This window comes from Mesocricetus auratus, unplaced genomic scaffold (assembly GCF_017639785.1).
Source record: "Mesocricetus auratus isolate SY011 unplaced genomic scaffold, BCM_Maur_2.0 Super-Scaffold_100038, whole genome shotgun sequence".
NCBI classification, from domain to species: Eukaryota; Metazoa; Chordata; class Mammalia; order Rodentia; family Cricetidae; genus Mesocricetus; species Mesocricetus auratus.
Window position 1 is genome coordinate 10,992,536 of NW_024429216.1, and position 18,673 is coordinate 11,011,208.

At 56.9% G+C, this 18,673-nt stretch overlaps 1 protein-coding gene across 1 annotated transcript in view; it reads left to right on the forward strand.

The window, feature by feature from the left end:
• The window catches only part of Ppp1r37 (protein phosphatase 1 regulatory subunit 37), a 29,310-nt gene extending 14,770 nt beyond the window's left edge, over positions 1-14,540 (forward strand). Inside the window, 13 exon segments of the mRNA XM_005086311.4 lie at positions 7,425-7,522; positions 9,330-9,375; positions 9,486-9,586; positions 9,970-10,089; positions 10,344-10,494; positions 10,576-10,731; positions 10,990-11,102; positions 12,345-12,486; positions 12,591-12,757; positions 12,857-13,231; positions 13,233-13,587; positions 13,755-13,838; positions 13,937-14,540. Coding sequence (XP_005086368.1) covers positions 7,425-7,522; positions 9,330-9,375; positions 9,486-9,586; positions 9,970-10,089; positions 10,344-10,494; positions 10,576-10,731; positions 10,990-11,102; positions 12,345-12,486; positions 12,591-12,757; positions 12,857-13,231; positions 13,233-13,587; positions 13,755-13,834 — 1,904 coding nt within the window. The 3' untranslated portion in view covers positions 13,835-13,838; positions 13,937-14,540.
• The last annotated feature ends 4,133 nt before the right edge of the window (positions 14,541-18,673 follow it).

Consider the following 18,673-nt stretch of genomic DNA (forward strand, 5'->3'; position numbering starts at 1 on the left):
CTGTGTCCTGTGGCACACATCCCTGTGAGGACCCCTTCCTGCTGGGCCTTAGAGGAAAGTCCCTGCAGACAGCGTGGTCAGTGACAATCCCATGGTGCCTTATTCTCTTGTACCCTCATGGTTGTTCGGACCTTCATACAACCAGACTCAGTTCTGTGCCCACGCCCATACTAAAGGTACAGACCTGCCCTGCCTCACTGTCCAGAAAGGGAGAGCGTGGGGGAAGGGACAGCAGCAGCTCCACAGTCACCTGAGAGGGGGATGTGAGGGAGCCAGCCCTTGCTGGGGTGACAGGTCACACTCACATGCTGGGGACAGGTCACACTCACATGCTGGGTGATAGGTCACACTCACATGCCTGAGAAGGACCCGCTGTCTGCCTCTCAGCGTTGCCGGTGGGCATTCGTGGGCACCGAGGAGATGAGAATGGAAACCCGGTGCAGAGTGACTCGTGGAGCAGACTCGGGAGCTGTGCCAGGGGGTTCATTGTCAGCACACTGAAAACAGTGCGATTCGGGGGAAGTTTCCAGGCAACAGTCAGCCCAGTTCCAGGTGCACAGTGAAGCCTAAGTGTGACTGCTTAGAAACTTCTTACAAACCACATGTGACCCTGAGGTCTATGTAGACATCTGTCGACTGTGAAGGTTCCATAGCTAAAAGGCCTGGGGTCTAGCGTGGCGTCTGATTGGTAATGTAGAGGTCAGCAGCCTATACCCTACACATGACCCCCACCCAGGATTGCTTTTGTAACTGGGAGCTAGGGAGGGAGAGTCTGGGATAATCATTCTGGGGAATTTGGGAGTGATCTTATATCAAAAGCTGGGTGAGGTCTGCCACCAAAGAGGTCACTCCCAGCCCTCTGGGTGGGAAAACACGTGTTTTATCTCCTCCATTGAGGAGAGGCCCCTGCGTGTTTAGCATTCCTGTTCCCTATGCTCTAGGCACAAGGGCCTCTGTGCCTCCACTCAGAAAAAGCAAGGGTTTTGTTTGTTTGTTTTTCGAGACAGGGTTTCTCTGAATTGTTTTGGAGGCTGTCCTGGAACTCGCTCTGTAGACCAGGCTGGCCTCAAACTCACAGAGATCCACCTGCCTCTGCCTCCCGAGTGCTGGGATTAAAGGCATGCACCACCAACACCCGGCAGCAAGATGTATTTTTTTAAGCAACTTTTTTTTTAAAGATATATATTTATGATGTATACAGCATTTTGCCCACATGTATGCCTGCAGGCCAGAAGAGGGCACCAGATCTCAGTTATAGGTGGTTGTAAACTACCATGTGGTTGCTGGGAATTGAACTCAGGACCTCTGGAAGAGCAGTCAGTGTTCTTATCCACTGAGCCATCGCTCCAGCTCCCAGCAAGATGCATTTTTAATTTATGTGTATGTGTCTGTGTGAGTGTGTGCTGCACGCAGTGGGTGCTTGGGGGCCAGAGGAGGGTGCTGTGTCCCCTGGAGCTGGCATTCTAAGCAGTTATGAACCCATTGTGCCCTGGGAACTGAATTATTTTAAATAAAACGAGGCACACAAGAGGGCTCAGGTAGGAAAGTCATTTGCTGCCCAGCCCGTTGACTTGAGTTTGAGGCTCCAAACCTACATGGTGGAAGGAGAAACCAACTCTTGCACTTGGTTTACCTCTGACCTGTACACACACAGGAGATAAACGTAGAAGAAAATGCTAAAATCTGCATGCTGATGGGCTGTGTATACTGTTTAACACAATACACCACACACAGCCGCACTGACTCCTCACCTGCTGCAGAATGATAGCCGGAAGATGTTAGCTGAGTGTCTGTAGTGCTCTGCTCTGTGTCGTTCAGTGAAAGCCTTGCACATACTGTGAAAGCCTCCATTGCACAGAAGTGTGGTCTGGGATCTAAGCTGAGGTGTCTCGTGGCTGACTGCAAGGCGCACATGTGTGTTCGGGCTGAGGCTGTGGTAAGGCTGCAGGAGCTAGCTCAGAGCGGGCTGCCGTGACTCAGGCCTCTCTTTGGTTGTTGCAAGCTCAGAAACTTTGTCCTGTTTGGTTTTTTTGGGGGGGAGGGGAGAAAAGGTTTTATTTGGCTTATGCTTGCTTTTTTTTTTTCCATTTAACTGCCTTGCAGGCAGAAGATGTGTGCCTAGGCTGTGCAGCTTCCAAGAGGAGGTGCTGTGGGAGCTGAGGCCTGAATGACAGGTCGGCTGAGGGGACAGGGTAGGGAGGAGGGCCAGGTGTGGTGACATATTATTTAGGGTTTATTAAAGCTTGCCTGAGGATTCAGAAAGCAACTTCAGCCACAGACTATAGAGGTCGGCAGTGGTGGCACACACCCTTAGTCCCAGGACTCAGGAGTAAGAGGTAGATGGATCCCTCTTAGTTCAAGGCAGCACTGACTACATGGAATTGACCAAAAGAAGCAGCTCACACATAGCTGATCTCAGCACCTGCGATCACCAGTTTTAATCCCAGCACTAGGGAGGTGGAGGCAGGACTAATATGGCTGGGTGGGGAAAGGAGTAAGAGGAGGGGGACACAGGGACTGAGGGCTTTTCCCTCTAGGGTTCGTGGAGACAGGATCGCCATCTCAGCTTGGCAGAGAGAGGTGAGGTCTCCTGACTCGGCTGCTTTGCTTCTCTGGTCTTCAACTTGAAGCTTGAGCCCCAATATCTGTCTCGGGGTCTTTTATTTTTCGTGTGACAGCCAGGTGCACACATAGAGGAGATGAGCCCCCATCCCAGCTTGGGCCACACTCATTCTGGGGTGTCGGTCTGTGTGCGGGGACTTGTCTGAATAGTAGTGACAGGAGGAGGTAGGCGTGCCTTCCTGGGGTGATGATGGGGGGCTCTCATCTTCTCAAGTGCAGTGCAGTGGGAACCCTGGCTGGTCTCTGCCCTTGGGCAGGGCTGGGGGCTTGTGAACCGGGTGGCAGCAGGGAGGCTGTAGAGTCTCCAGGACGTCAGTGTTCGTGACGGTCATTGTTGGGTACCCACTCTCGCTCTGCAGCTTTACCCGGCCTCCGACATTTTTATTGGGCTTATTCTCCATGGTACCTTACATGACATGAGTGAGCCTCGGGCCTCGTTGGCGCTGCTTGGTGCCAGCAGATCATGCTGTGGTGAATAACCTTTTCATTCAGCCCGGGCAAGTGAGCCTTCAGCGGGGTTGTGCAGGAGTGGGGTTGGATCAGCGGCTCTGTGCACCTGTACCCTGGACTGGCTTCTACTTGTTTCCCCCAGTCGGCCCGGCAGCATGACTCCCACCCAGCTTCTGATTGTTGGGCCATCTTGAAAGTAGAGGTGACTGTTCAACCTGCTCCCATGTATTGTCTTAGGAGACGCAGTATCCGGCATGGAGGCAGAGGATTAGGAGCCCAAGGCCAGCCTCAGAGGGCAGTCAGTATTGAAGACTCCCTCGGAAGGCTGGGGTAGAGTTAGGAGAGAGCCTACCCACTGAGGAGTTGCATCCCTATCGTCCCAGCCCAGTATGAGTCTGGAAGGAACTGTCCCCCTGTGGCTGTGAGGAGCTCCCATTTCCAGTGCTGCAGGGGAGGCAGATGCATAGTCTCAGAAGCTGTTTGAGACCTGGGCGCAGCCGGGCGTGGCCATGCCGTCAGGGCTCCAGCCCCATTCCCAGGCAGCGTCCCCGCGCTCTCTGTTCCTGTGTTCTTCACGCTGCAGGGGTGAGGCCCCCTGTGTTTCTAACCCCCACTGCAGGCCACTGAGGGAAGAGTGTGCAGGTCCCGGGAGAGGCAGTGTGTGCTCTGGACCCTGAGGGAAGCCACGGCCCCAGGCAGAGCGCAGTCCCAGCCTGGAGGCTTGCTGAGACCCGGGCCTCTCCTGAGCGTGGCACCCCACTGCTCCTCACATCCTTCCCTCCCCAGAGCCCACTGCGCCCCTTCCCTTTCTGTGTCCACCCTCTGCCTAGAGCCGGCCTCTTGAGGACAGCGCCTCTGGGCTGTGTACAGAAAGTTGGCTTTCCTGTTCTCCCCAGCTTACTGATGTGAAGTTGTCGAGCCCACCACGTGAGAATAAGACCACTCCCGCAGTTTCTGAGCCAAATTTGCAGCAAGGTGCATTAAGTACCCACCAGGAGAGGCCAACAGAGGGCAGGGCATCTGCCTAGTCACAGAGCCAGAAGAGGCAGGCCTCTGAACAAGAAGCCAGCCCCAGCCTTCCACTGGGGTACGGGCTTGTCACTCAAGGAAGGGCCACCAGGGACAGACCTGAGTTCCTTAAGAGACTACTGCAGCATGCCTGGCAAGCCGGGCCTCAGCCATCGGGCCACCTTGCCCCAGGGACAGGCTGCTCTCACAGAGACCTGATGTGACACTCTCAGGAGGCTTGACCTCACTGTGCACATGTGCCAGGGCGTGGACGGAATGCAGGTCGGCCTCGAGCAAGGGACAGCGGCTAGGAAAGGGAGGCTATAGGGGCCCCATCAGAGAGCACCACTGGGAGTGAGGTGCACGCTACCTTGCACCCTAACTCTGCGCTGTCCTTATTGGGAACAACCTCCGTGCTCCCTGGTGTCCACGTGGGCAGGGAGACCTGGAGGGCAGGTCAGAGTGCGCTGTCTCACTTGGGAGGTCCCAGCTAGGGCCTGGCTGGGTGCTAATGAGCCCCTGGGTGATCTGTGGGCACCACCCTGAGAGCCCCCACACTTGGCAACGGAGAGACTGTGTTGCTATTATGGAACAAAGAGAAAGGCCAGCTGGCAAATGGAGAGGGCCTGGTCCCCCAGGCAACCGCCATAGGGAGCAGCTCTGCCCCTTAGCTTAGCAGGCACCAAACCCCAGCCCTGTGGGGGCCTCAGAGTGGGGACACAGAGGACAGCACAGCAGTTGGCAGCAGCAGGAATGACCTGTGGCAGGGTGGGGGTGGGGCAGACCAGCACAGAGGGAGGGGTATGGTAAGGGCAGAGGCGGGGCCTTGGTGGAGAGGAGCCTGTTAGGTGGGGAGCAGGAGCCGCACTGCTGAGGCTCCAGGAGGACTGTCCTCTCTCTGTAGGGACAGGAGGAGGCCACCGCATGTGACCCACTGAGCTATGTCTCCAGGCCAGTGTTAGTGTCATTGTTATGACACTAGGAGCTGTACCCTAGCCCTCTCAGTTTTATTGTGAGTCAGGGTCTCACTGCAGTACCCAGGTTGTCCTTGATGCCCAGCCTCCTGAGTATCTAAGATTATGTGCCTGCGTGCCCATACCAGCCTGAGCTGTCAGCCTTCTTGTTGACGATGCAAACTGAGAGTTACAAAGCAGCCCATATTAGGACAGGCCCGGCTTCACCCAGCTAATGTCACTGGTCCTGTGGCCCTTGATTGTCTGTCTGGAGCCTCCCTGGTGCCCTCTGGTAAACCCTGGGACTCAGAGTGATCTTTAGAGGCAAAACGTTAAACAGACTTACAAAAAGGCCAGCTAGATGCAGCCGGCCACCTTTTAAAACTGTCACCTTCTATTTGTGGTCACCTGACTAGCCCCAGTGGAAGTGGCTGTAATCGCTACTGTTTTCAGAGTAGTGATGAGTACCGAGATCTTGAATATGTTTGTCATATGAGAACATTGGTCACTTCATTGTTTTGTGGGGCTCATGGGGTGCTGGAAATGTAAACTCCACTGAGCCACGCCCCCAGCACGTCACTGGGGGATCTGAGGCAGGGGCTACTGTTGAACTATATATCAGTTTATGTTTTATTCATTTATTATTTTTTTAAAGATTTATAATGTTCTGTCTGCATGTATCCCTGCAGGCCAGAAGAGGGTGCCAGATCTCACTACAGATGGCTCTGAACCACCATGTGGTTGCTGGGAATTGAATTTAGGACCTCTGGAAGAGCAGTCATCTCTCCAGCCCCCATTTATTTAATTGTAATTTTATGACAGGGTCTCACTAAATTGCCCTTTATACTTTGGTTCCTCCTGCCTCGGCCTCCTAAGTAACTGCAATGCCTGGCTTAAATGTATTTTTCTAGAAAGTTGAGAGGAAGCAAATCTGGGCAGACAGAAAGGTGTACATTAACCTACCATACAAGGCTGGGCTGGGGCTCCTTGGGGACATGGGCTGTGGAGCTGCTGGGTTTCATCTGTATCCTACCATGAATGTGATAGCCATGGCCCTTTAACGAGGGCTCCCAGGGAAGACCTGTTTTCTCCTTTATGCTCTTCGTGTGGCCTGTTGACTGAGGCGCATGGTTAGCCATGAGCTGTGTTTCGGGAGGAAGAGTTCAAATCCCGGCTGTAGCTTGTGCTAACTGTGTCCCCTAGGACAAGGTTCTTCATCTCTTTGAGCGTTGTCTCCTCATGGAATTGAAGTGAGCATCCATCAGATTAAAATAAGCAGAGGGCAGGGGCACACACATGTAATCCCAGCACTCGAGAGGCTGGGGCAGGACCTCAGCCATTTCAGGGCAACAGGGGTCCTAACGAGACTGTCTCAAAGAATCGTAACTTTTTTTAGCCAGGCATGATGGCACACGCCTTTATGCCCAGTTCTCCAAAGGCAGATGGATCTCTGTGAGTTTGAGGCCAGCTTGCTGTCCAGGACAGTCAGGACTATACAGAGGAACCTTGTCTCAAAACAAAACACACCCTACCCCTGAGACAGTTTCTCTGTGTAGCCCTGGCTGTACTGGAACTCACTGTATAGATAGAGCAAGCTGGTCTAGAATCCACAGAGATCCGCCTACCCCTGCCCCCACCCCAAGTGCTGGGATTAAAGGTGTGCACCACCACCTGCCTGACTAAAAGAAACCTTTTTTAATAAAAAAAGCATTATTTTTTATATTGTTTTGGTGGGTGTCACTTGTGCCAGGCACACATGTGAAGTTGGAAGATAACTTGGGAGAGTTGGTTCTCTGCTTCCTCCATGTGGGTCCAGGGATCCAACTCAGGTGTTGGGCTGGATGTCAAACCAACAACCCCCATGTGGGTTAGTTTGAGTAAGAGAGTTTCAGTGAGGGATGGCCTAGATCAAGTGGGGCTGTGCGCACATCTGGACGTTTTCTTGAGTCACTCTGAGTGTGGACATGGTGTCATGGGCTGGGCCCTGGCATGTGTTGTCAGGTTGGAAAAAGCTGGCTGCCAGCATTCGTACATTCACCGCTCCCAGCCGCTGACTGCTGGTGTGGTCTGGAGCTCCTGCCTGCCTGACTTTGTGCTGTGAGGGACTGTAACCTGCCAGATAACCCTCTCCCAGGGGCGCTTTTCCTAAGAGTGTTTGTCACAAAAGGAAACTAGAGCACCCGCTGAGCCAAATGCCTGCCCTAAGCCTGGCCGTGCGCTGTGCTGGCATTGCCGGGGCCTGGTGGTAGACTGTGTGGTGGTGGGGAAATGGTAAGCAGAGTCTTGAGCTGTGGGAGTGTCTGCGGCTGCCTGACAGCAGCGCTTTGTAGAGGGCTGTGCTAGCATAGCAACCAAGGCCTGTGGAGTCTGAGCCTGCTCCTTTGCCCGCAGCCCAAAACGTGACGGTGGATGAAGTGATCAGTGCCTACAGGCAGGCCTGCCAGAAGCTGAACTGCCGACAGATCCCCAAGCTCCTCAGGCAGCTGCAGGTATGCGGGGTGGGGGCCTGTGCTTGCCTGCGTGCGTGCGTGTGTGCGTGGGGGCGGGGGCGGTAGAGCCCTGGGGCCTGCCCAGCCAGCTTGCCCCCAGCCAGAGCCTGTGTACAGACAGCTGCCGAAATCGTTAGTTCAGCTGTGAAATTAGCAAGAATCCAGAGTCACATCAAGTGATACCTATTGGCCCTGTCAGCCCCAGAGAAACTCTGTCCTCAGAGAAAAGGCATCTCGTCAATCCCTTCAAGTCTGAACTCCGAAGTTCATTCTTGTAGTGTGAATTCTAAGGCAAGCGTCACCCTAGGCTCTGTACCCAGGCCGACTCAAAAACAAGAAGAAGGCAGCAAAACCCAAGTCTGGACTTGAAGCGGTATACTCCCTGTTATTTAGGAGTTAACGGAAACCAGCACTAGAGGGTGGAGGCAGGAGGACCGACTTCAAGGTCATCCTCAGCTACATAATGAGTTTGAGGTAGCCTGGGCTATATGAGACTCTGTCCCTAAAATCAATACAAGCTGGCAAGATGGCTGGGGCAAAGGCGCTTGCTGGCAGGCGTGACTACCTGGGTTTGATCAGCTGGTACCCACGTGGTAGAGTCGAGGACTAAATTTTTCACAAGTGTGCTGTAGGTGGGGTTTTCCTGTCTCTACCGCCTGTTCCAAAATAACCTGTAGCTGCTCCTGAAGTAACTGACTCCAAGACTTAATATAAATTGTAATGCTGGGCCAATAGCTCAGGCTTGTTACTACCTAACGTACATTTAGATTCACCCATATTTCTTATTTCTGCTTTGCCACGCTGCTTATGGCCTGCTCCCTCATCTTCTACACGGCCTGCTTCCCTGGTGGCTGGCTGGTGTCTCCTGACTCTGCTGTTCTTCCGTCATCCTCCCGAGCTTGGTTGTCCCGCCTACAATTCTTGCCTGGCTACCAGCCAATTAGCCTTTTGTTGACAGTGAAAGCGAGCGTCCCATGCAACAGTGTGCTCGAGCATTCTTCCACAACAGCGTGCAGTGTGTGCGCTGACACGCACACAGACACACCTGAGAAACAAAAGAAGACACGTTTCTTCCTTTCCCACAAATCCCAGGAGGCCCCTTCCTCACTGTTGGGGAATTTGTAGAAGGGATTGCTGGCTCAGAAGTGGGCTCCAAACGCTGTCTGAGTTAGTGTGGGTGTGAACAGACTCCGCCTGTAGCCTCCCCTCTGCGTTCAGTCCTGGCCATCTCTACACGGGGCCCTCGCAAGGGTGTCTGGGCCTTTGTTCTGTCCGTGTTCCAGGGCGGTATCGTTCCACAGAGTTAGCAGAGCAGGGCCGTGCCTTCCAGGGAAAGCCACTCAGTGTGGCATCTGAGGCAAGGATGAGGGCTGACGAGACCTTTGCACCTGTCAGTCAAGGGTGTTGTCAGGCCAGCCTTAGCCTGTGTGTCCTGGGGCTTTGTCACAGTGCTCAACCCTGTTGGACAGTGAGGCCAGAGACAGGCACCTGGCTTGTGTGTAGGTTAGGAAGGGGCTGAGGAAACACCCGAGCCAGTGCCTTTACGTCTCTGCTGAGTGTCAGCCCACCCGCCTCAGTCCCTCAGGACAGATTTCCCAAGTGGACATGTCCCCAGAGATGCTGGGTGCCCTCAGCCTCACTTCGTCAGCTGGAGTGACGGGGCTGCGGCTCCCTCGCCCGGGCAGAGTCATCTCATACCCTGTGTGCTCAGATGGCATCTCAGGGCAGGCCACGGCCCCACTTGGAAGGCCACCCCAGTTGCTGGGGTGTCTTACCTGTTTTGACCAGCCCTATCCTGCTTTCTTAGGAATTCACAGACCTCGAGCAGCGCATCAACTGCCTGGACCTAAAAGGTGTGTGTCCTCGGGGATAGCAGGGAGCCCAAGGGATTGGTGGCTTCTGTAGGAGACAGAGACTGGTGGTGGTGCGGACTCTCCACATAAAGGTGCCCGCCCCTTCCCAGGGGAGAAGCTTGACTACAAGACCTGTGAGGCTCTGGAGGAGGTCTTTAAGAGGCTGCAGTTCAAGGTTGTGGACCTGGAGCAGACCAACTTGGACGAAGACGTAAGAACCCTGCTGCCACCAGGCTCCTGGTCTCTTGAGTAGGAGGAGGCATGGGTAGGGCCTCATGAAGACCAGAAGGGGTGCTTGATGTGACCAGGGCGGGCCTAAGGCCTGAAGGTGCAGCCTGGGGAGCTGGTGGGGGGGCGAGTGTGGCCATCAGGAGCTTTCCTGGCTGTCACGCTGCAGGGCTGAGAGGTACCTCGGAGAGTTGCAGCCTCAGTGGGCTGAGTGTTCCTAAGTGTAGGTTGTAGAAGAGCTCTGCCCTGCTGGGGCATCCAGGCATACCTGTCATGCTGAGGCTGCCCGGCACCCTCCTGTGGCACAGCCCGTGTGTTCCCCTGGCCATCTGCCCTGAGGCCAAGCCCCCATGTGCCTGTCCCCAGGGTGCCTCAGCCCTCTTTGACATGATTGAGTACTACGAGTCGGCCACCCACCTCAACATCTCTTTCAACAAGCACATTGGCACCCGGGGCTGGCAGGCTGCTGCCCACATGATGCGCAAGGTGGGTACCAGGCCCGTCTCCTGCCCCGCTCCGAGGCCCTGCGCCGCGCCTCTCCTCCCTAGCATGGCCCTTGGAAAGCGACCTTGTCGCCAGCCCTGGTTGACTCATCCTGGCAAAGCCCGGTGCAGGAAGGAGGTAGAACTATCTGGAAGAGGGTCCCCGTCACAGGAATCAGGGAGCTCAGACGCAGGTCCCCTGTGTAAAGTCCGGGTGTTCGCTGTGATGAGTGACCTGGCCTGGCCTGTCCCCACCAGACAAGCTGCCTGCAGTACCTGGATGCCCGCAACACACCCCTGCTGGACCACTCGGCGCCCTTTGTCGCCCGCGCCCTGCGCATCCGCAGCAGCCTGGCGGTGCTGCACCTGGAAAATGCCAGCCTGTCTGGGCGGCCCCTCATGCTGCTGGGTAAGTCTGCGTCCGTAAAGCCTGCTGCTGGACAGGTGGCCCAGGGTGTGGGCTGGCCAGTCACCCCCACCCACTCCGCAGCCACGGCTCTGAAGATGAATATGAACCTGCGGGAGCTGTACCTGGCAGACAATAAGCTCAACGGCCTGCAGGACTCCGCCCAGCTGGGCAACTTGCTCAAGTTCAACTGCTCCCTGCAAATCCTGGACCTGCGCAACAACCACGTGCTGGACTCAGGTGCGCCCGTCTGTCCTGCCACACCGTCACCAGCACCTTCTGGGCCGCGCTGTGCTAGTGGCTGGGTGGTGCTGGACACGAGGGTGGCCTCGTCCAGTACCGCCCTCCCAGGCCCGCAGCTGGCAGGGAGGACAGCTGTGCCTCTGACAGTTCCAGCCCCGACAGGGAGCCCATGCGGGAGAGCCTCGGTCTCACTGGGACAGCGCAAGCAGAGATCTCTCCAGGGACGAGAGAGGCGCTGACCACCTGCCTTTCCAGGTCTAGCCTATATCTGCGAGGGGCTCAAGGAGCAGAGGAGGGGTCTGGTGACCTTGGTGCTGTGGAACAACCAGCTCACACACACAGGCATGGCCTTCCTGGGCACAGCGCTGGTGAGTCCGGGCCTGCTTCGTCAGCCCCGTCCAGCTGGCCCCAGAGTAAACGCTGAGGCTTACATTTTATTACATTTACGTCTCCACACGCACGTGCACACACACGCACACCCGGGTACTCTTGTGGAGGTCAGAGGACAGCTTCCACCAAGTATAAATAAATATCCCAGGTATAGAACTCGGATCCTCAAGTCATTTAGCCAGCCCTGGACCCTGCTTCTTTATCTTCCTTCCTTTTCAAGATTGGGTATCTCTGTCTCACTTTGACTGTCCTGGACTTGCTCTGTAGACCAGCAGGCTGGCCTAGAACACAGAAATGCAACACCATGCGGGGCTGGGTCCTGTTTAATTGCCTTTGTAACAGACAGCATAGGACAGTGCTTTGCACAATGTTGGGTCCCAGCCCCAAGGACCTCTGTGCCTTGCTTGTCAGCTGATAGCTGCAGGGGCGTCCTGCTCTCTAGTCGTGGCTTCCAACCCTGGCCCTGCCCCTCTGACATCAACATCTAGGAGCAGGAAAACGCCAGCGCTTACACCGGGGATTTCTCCACTGTGCTGTAAGCCTGTATATAAGTCTGCTCACTCCTTACGGCACACCCACAGACGACACGCGCGCGCACACACACACACACACACACACACACACACGCACGCACGCACACACACGCACGCACGCACGCACGCACACGCTCTCCTGGCAATAAAGGTGGCAGACACATTCTCTTAGCACAGACAGCCGGACATCTTGTCTTTCATTTCCTGATACATTAGACTTGTTCATGGTGTTGACGCCACAAGTGGAGGTTCCACCAAGATTGGGCATCACAGCACAAACTGAATATGTTGGCCTAAAAAACTAAATATTTCTGGAAGCAGTCAGTAAGTTTTTAGTCTTTTATTGTCACATAATATATAAAATAATTGGAGCAGACACCAACACTCCCAGGGAAAGGAGGCACTTTGTGCCCAGTGCCAGGTCCCCTCCCACAGGAAGGCTGTCTTTGGGGTCCTTAAGTCATTGGGAGACAGGTTCCGCGAGGGCAGGGAGCCAGGCTGTGAATACGGGCCCGCATGGACTGTGGGGGAGGGGGGGGACACAGCATGGGAAGGACTCGAGAGTTCCAGACCTGCGGCGGCTTCTGCTCTGAGAGGCGAAGAAGAGGAGGAGGACTCTTGCCTTGGCTCCTCCGCCTCCTTTCCTCCACCACGGCCTCGCCTCCTCACCCTCCCTGTCCCTTCCAGCCGCACACACAGAGTCTGGAGACCCTGAACCTGGGCCACAACCCCATTGGGAACGAGGGTGTGCGCAACCTCAAGAACGGGCTCATCAGCAACCGGAGTGTGCTGCGCCTCGGCCTGGCCTCGAGCAAGCTCACGTGCGAGGGTAGGGTACGGGCCAGGCGCGCAGGGGCCAGCGGGGCTCGGCAGGGCGGCCGGCCAGCGGCCAGGCATGGGGCCCGTGGCCAGCCCCTGCGGTCCCCCTCCCAGGCGCGGTGGCCGTGGCAGAGTTCATCGCCGAGAGCCCCCGCCTCCTGAGACTGGACCTCCGGGAGAACGAGATCAAGACAGGCGGGCTCATGGCACTGTCCTTGGCCCTCAAGGTGAACCACTCCCTGCTTCGCCTGGACCTGGACCGAGAGCCCAAGAAGGAGGCGGTGAGGGCGCGTGCCTGTGTACCTGCTGTCTTTGGGGGCGGTGAGCGGGTCGGGGGGGGGCGGAGGCCACACAGAGCCCTAGCAGGCCGGGTCCCACAGGTCAAGACCTTCATTGAGACGCAGAAAGCCCTGCTGGCTGAGATCCAGAACGGCTGCAAGCGCAACTTCGTGCTGGTGCGCGAGCGGGAGGAGAAGCAGCCGCTGCAGCCGTCGGCCTCCATGCCCGAGATCACCGTCACCGCGCCCCAGCCCCTGGAAGAGTCTGGGGACCTGCCGGCCACCGGGGCACAGAACGGGGGCCCTGGCCCTGGCCCGGACTCGGACTCGGACTCGGACTCAGACCGGGAGGAGCAGGAGGAAGAGGAGCAGCAGCAGAACCAGCAGAGGGCCGAGGGCGGCGCGGCCCAGAGCCCCGCAGCGCCCTGCCCTGCCCTCGTACCCTGCACGGACTCCCTCGGCCCCGGGGACAGGAGCCCCCCCTGGCAGCCCCTCCCCCGCTGAGCAGCGCATTTCTGTCTCCAGCCCAGGCCGAGGCCACAAGGTGTTTGTGGTGACCCGGGTGGAGAGCCCGCCCGAGAGGCCGGGGCCCCCTGTCCCCCCCTCCTTTGTCTCCCCCCCTCCCCCCTCTCCTCCCTCCCCACCCGCCTCCCCACCGTCTGAGACCATGGACATCCAGGACCCAGAGCCACTCGAGGCTCAGCTCCAGCCAGAGCCGCCTCAGGCAGGGCAGCCTCTGCCCAACGGCCTGAAGCCCGAGTTTGCCCTCGCTCTGCCCCCAGAGCCACCCCCGGGGCTGGAGGCTAAGGGGGGCAGCTGCAGCCTGGAGCACGGTAAGAGAGAGAGGCGGGGACGGGCCACGGGGAAGGGTGGATGACAGCTTAGAACGGCCCCATGGTGACGGGCAAGATGTGGGGGGTGGGGGGGCTGTGTGGTCAGGAGGGAGGGGCAAGGCCGGGCCCCTCCTGCCCCTCAAGGAGCTGCCGCCCACTGCCCACAGCCCTGCACCCCCAGGGTGCCAGCAAGCTGGAGGAGCTGCTTTTAGAGGCCAGTCAGGAGGCCCCGCGGGACACACTGTGACACTGTAAGTAGGTGTGGTCCGTGGGAACTGGGGGGAGGGGCTGCGCGGCCGCCCTCTGCCGCACGCATGCGCACTGACCATCCCCGCTTCTGTCCCCCTAGTTCTTTTGTTCCGGCCGGTCTGTGATGAGCTGAAGCCATCCCCAAGGATCTGCCGACTCCCCGCCTAGTCCCCCAGGAAGCCGGGTGGGGTATCCCAGGCCTCGCTTCGGGAACACTACAGCCGAGAGGGGCACCGGGCTGGGAGCGGCTTCCTGGACATTTGTGTCTGCCGCTCTGGCTCGCGCCCTCCAGGTTAGGGCTGGGGTGGACAGGGGAAGAGGACGGGAGGCGCTCTCCAGGGTCACTGGCCACAGGGCTGCTCTGGTCCTGGGCAGGGGCAGGAGGCTGGACAGATTAGGATGGCCCCCTGGCCCCCTTCGGGACCTGGCTGGTGAGCGTGGTGGAAGTTTGCCAGCCCCTGTAAGCTGGGGCCAGCGGAAAGGAAGAGCTTTCTTAAGTGCAATAAAATCTATCAGGGAGCTGGGCACGCAGCAGCGGGGTTCTGGGACCCTGCTGCCCGGGCCACTGAGGCTGCACCCTGGCAGGCACTACAGCGGTGGGCAGCGGGGGGTGGGTAGGTGTGGGTGAGGGTGGGCTGGGGCTGGGCCACTCCTGCCGGTGCAGCTGTGACACCTTTTCTAATAAACGGGAGCTGGGGTCACCATCCTGCCTCCGTTTCGTGCCGGGCCGGTGCCCAAGGGCCAGGGGAGAGGAGTGGTCCCCAAAGGAAGCCCAGAGGCTGGACAGACCGCCCCAAGTCCTTCGCCTTCTTACGCATCCATACCTCAAGCAACACCAAGGCCAGGGTTCCCAGGGCGCCAGGTGAAGGTGCCCGGGGCTGGGGTAGCAGGTCTAGCCTGTCCTCTTTGCCCCATCTGCGGGGGGGGGCTGTGAGCCACTGCGCTGTCACTATCCTGTGGGCCGTCTTCAGGAGAGCTGTCCCCTGCAGAATACCAGGCAGCTACAGGGCCTGACACAGGCTCGTCATCCCCGCCACCAAGGAGTGTGAGATGGGAAAATGACACGTCCCAGGCCACTCTCGGTAACTCAGACTGAATGTGAAGACTTAGATAGTGGTGAGCCTGGCCTAGAACCCATCAGAAAGGTGCTTGCTTCCTTGCTTGGGCGAGGCCGTGGGTTCAATCCCAGGCACGGCGAGAATGAAACCTAAGGAGAAGAGCCCTTCCTTCATCTGTAGGAAGTGCCTGCTGCCTGTGTGGGTTCAGGCTGCAGCCTCATTTCGTCCCTTTCACTCTCAAACCTGGAGTCGGGAGGCAGAGGCCAGCGGATCGGTTGAGTTCGAGGCCGGCCTGGTCTATAGAGTTCCAGGACAGCCAGGGCTGATAGAGAAACTGTGTCTGAAGAAACCAAACCAAGCAAACACCTGAGAGTCCTCTGCACCCCACCACTGCATCCGTCAGAAGCTTTTTTGACACAAGGATGTGTGTACAAATTAGTGTGTAAATATGGTGGTGCCTGCCATGGCACACTCATGGAGAAGAGCGGAGACCCTGGCTGTTTGTACCTCGTTTGAGTGAGGGTCTCTTACACCAGGCTAGCTGGCCTGTGACCTGGAGAGTCTCCCGTCTTCTGCAGTCTCCTCAGAGGAGCGCTGCAGTCACAGGCAGCCTCTTGAAACACTAGCGGATGGTACTTCTGTCGCCTCCTGCCGCAGACAACCTCACCACTCCTTGGACACACCAGACACTTGCTTGGGAGTGGGGCCCAGGGAAGCCACACACCGTAGCCACTGCCAACCACGCCACTGTTTGTTACATTCCAACCCTTAAGTGCCCAGGAGACACCAGTACAGCCACCCTGCTACCAGCCCCTCATGGGCGAGGCTGGGGAGGGGCTGAGGTATCCTGAGTTCTGGGGAAAGCCTGCCTGGTGGGCTCCACTATAGTAGTGTAGTCCCCAACCACCTCAGGGGGCTGTGGTCAGTGTATTAAGTCTCAGCAGTGCTGGCCCGATAGACGTGCCCTCTGCAAGCCTGTGTGGGCCTCCTGCTTTTGGCTACTTGCACCTAAAATGGTATGAGAAATCGGTCCTTCCTAGGAGAGCGAGTCCCTTAGGATGGGCACCAAACCAGGGTGAAAAGGGTACTTATACAGGGGCCTTTGGGGTTAGGTTACTCAGGTTAAGAGCACTGGCTGCGCTTCCAGAGGTCCTGAGTTCAATTCCCAGCAACTACATGGTGGCTCACAACCATCTGTAATGAGATCTGGTGCCCTCTTCTGGCCTGCAAGCAGAATATTGCATACCCTAATACATCTTTAAGGCAGTGGTGGTGCACAACTTTAATCCCAGCACTCGGGAGGCAGAGGCAGGCGGATCTCTGTGAGTTCGAGACCAGCCTGGTCTACAGAGTGAGTTCCAGGACAGCCAGGGCTATATAATAGAAGCCCTGTCTCAAAACACAACACAACAAAGAGGGACAAATGGCTGTTTTCAGAGAATTGTGTGGCCAGATGACCGCCTCTACGTCCAACCTGCAGTTCATGGTCCTGGAAACCAGTGAGCTCTACAGAGTGACAAACCCCAAGTGACTGCCTAATGGTGCCTCCTAACGGTGCTGAGAATGAGAGAGAATTCTCCTGGCCTGTGGCTTGTCCTCCAACTCCTTTGTCACATGGCCAGCCCTAGCATGCTAGCATGGAGTTCCTGGGCTCCAGTGAGTCTCATTCAGCCTCCTGAGTAACTGGGACTACAGGTATACAAGCAGGCATATGAGACACACACACACACACACACACACACACACACACACACACACACACACACACGGAGGTACTGAGGGTGGGGCCAGGGCAGCATGCTTGATAAGGTACTATTCAACCACGGCACCCACCCCACCCCCAATTGCCCCTCTTTTTAAAGTTTTGTTTGGTTTTGGAGACAGGGTCTCTCTGTATTGTTTTGGAGGCTGTCCTGGCACTCGCTCTGTAGACCAGGTTGGTCTCGAACTCACAGAGATCCGCCTGTCTCTGCTGGGATTAAAGGGGTGCAGCACCACCCACTTGGTTTGGTTGTTCTGAAGCTGTACCCAGCCCTAGTGACGCCAGCACCCTGACACAGGAAATGTTCCTTGCTAGACTTCCTGGAGCTCATCTTGGAGGCAGCAGCTCTCCATCCTCCGCATGACTCGGGGACACCACCCATGCAAGCGAGTGCTGGCTGGCGGGCAGCCCCAAAGGCTACACGTATCACTGGTCCCGGGACAGACAGGGTCTCATCTGCTCAGTCCATTGCAGTTGCAGGAGAGGTACACACGGCACTTGGAAGTCTTCTGGTTGGTGACAGCCAGCTCCTTGGCCTGTGCGAGATCACGCAAAAGCCCTGGGGTCTGTGGGGACTAAACCCTGACATCCTGTTAGATTTGGCAGACACACAGTTTCAAGATAGAGTAGGCAGGGTGTGGTGAGCCGTCCGGGAGGTGGAGGCCAGAGGATCGGGTGTCTAAGATCATTGCTGCAGGTCAGTCTGGGCTACCCCAGGGTCCATCCTGCCCAGAAAACAACACCGGCAGCACTCAGCAAATACTTCAGCGTCCAGTGTTCTCAGCCCGCCAGCTCCAGTCTGTGGTGCTCTTGGCTGATCCCAGGATATATCTATCCCAGCCTCAACTTAATGCAAAAGCCTGGCAGATGGGAAAGGAGACATCGGAACCCCATGCAGGCTGGGCATCAGCGGGACCCGATGAAGTCAGGAAACCCTGCCAGGGCACTGGCTTCACACACACACACACACACACACACACACACACACACACACACACACACACACACCACCGAAACATCCTCTACCTTGCTGTAAAATTTTTGCCTTGGCTTGGTTTTGTTTGAGGCAGAGTTTCTCCATGTAGCCCTAGCTGTCCTGAAACTCACTCTGTAGACCAGGCTGGCCTCCAACTCACAGAGATCCGCCTGCCTTTGCCTCCTGAGTGCTGGGATTAAAGGTGTGCGCCACCAAGCCCAGCACTGTGAAATTCCAAACATAAGCTTAGCCATGCCAAGGCTGAAAGGCACATTTCCTGACAGTTACAGGTACCCTCTGACCTGTGTTCACTCACCAGTACTCATGAGAGATCAAGCAAGTCAGGAATAGACTGGCTTAAGCCTGAGACCTAAGGGATGTGAAGGCTACCATCTTCTTAGTCCTCAGGGTCCCGGCTCAAAAATCATTGGTCAGGAGTGTAAGTCAGCAGTTGAGCCCCTGCCTAGAATTCCCCAGTGAGGGGCTGGGGGTGTGGCTCAGTGGTAGAGCCCCTGCCTAGAATCCCCCAGTGAGGGGCTGGGGGCGTGGCTCAGTGGCAGAACTCTTGTCTGCCAGTCAGGAAGTTCTTTATAGATCCTCAGCACCCACGAAACACAAAGTCATCCCCTTGAACTCTGATCTCTGTAATTCAGTGCTGAGATCTGCTGTTCCCTCCTCACCATACTATAGTGGATGAGGGACCCCGGTCTGAGAGTGTGGCTGCGGATTTCACTACTGGGCACCCAGGAGCCACCTACAGGGTGACACCCATCCCTGGTCTCTGACCATGCTAGCAGGGAAGGGCCCAGCCCAGTCACTGTCCTGCCTGGCTTTTCTCTGACTCCACATTCCCCTCATGTCCCAATCCCTGTTCCTCAACCTCCCTGCTGGTGACGTGGCTTCTCAGTCAGTAAGCAGCCCCAGCCGGTGGCCCTGGAGTGACTCGTGAGACAGGCACATCCTCCAGAGTTCCTCCTGGACAGTTACCTGCCTGTCCGGGTAAGGCGGGGCCACACACCCATCTGGCCGAGGCCTAATTAG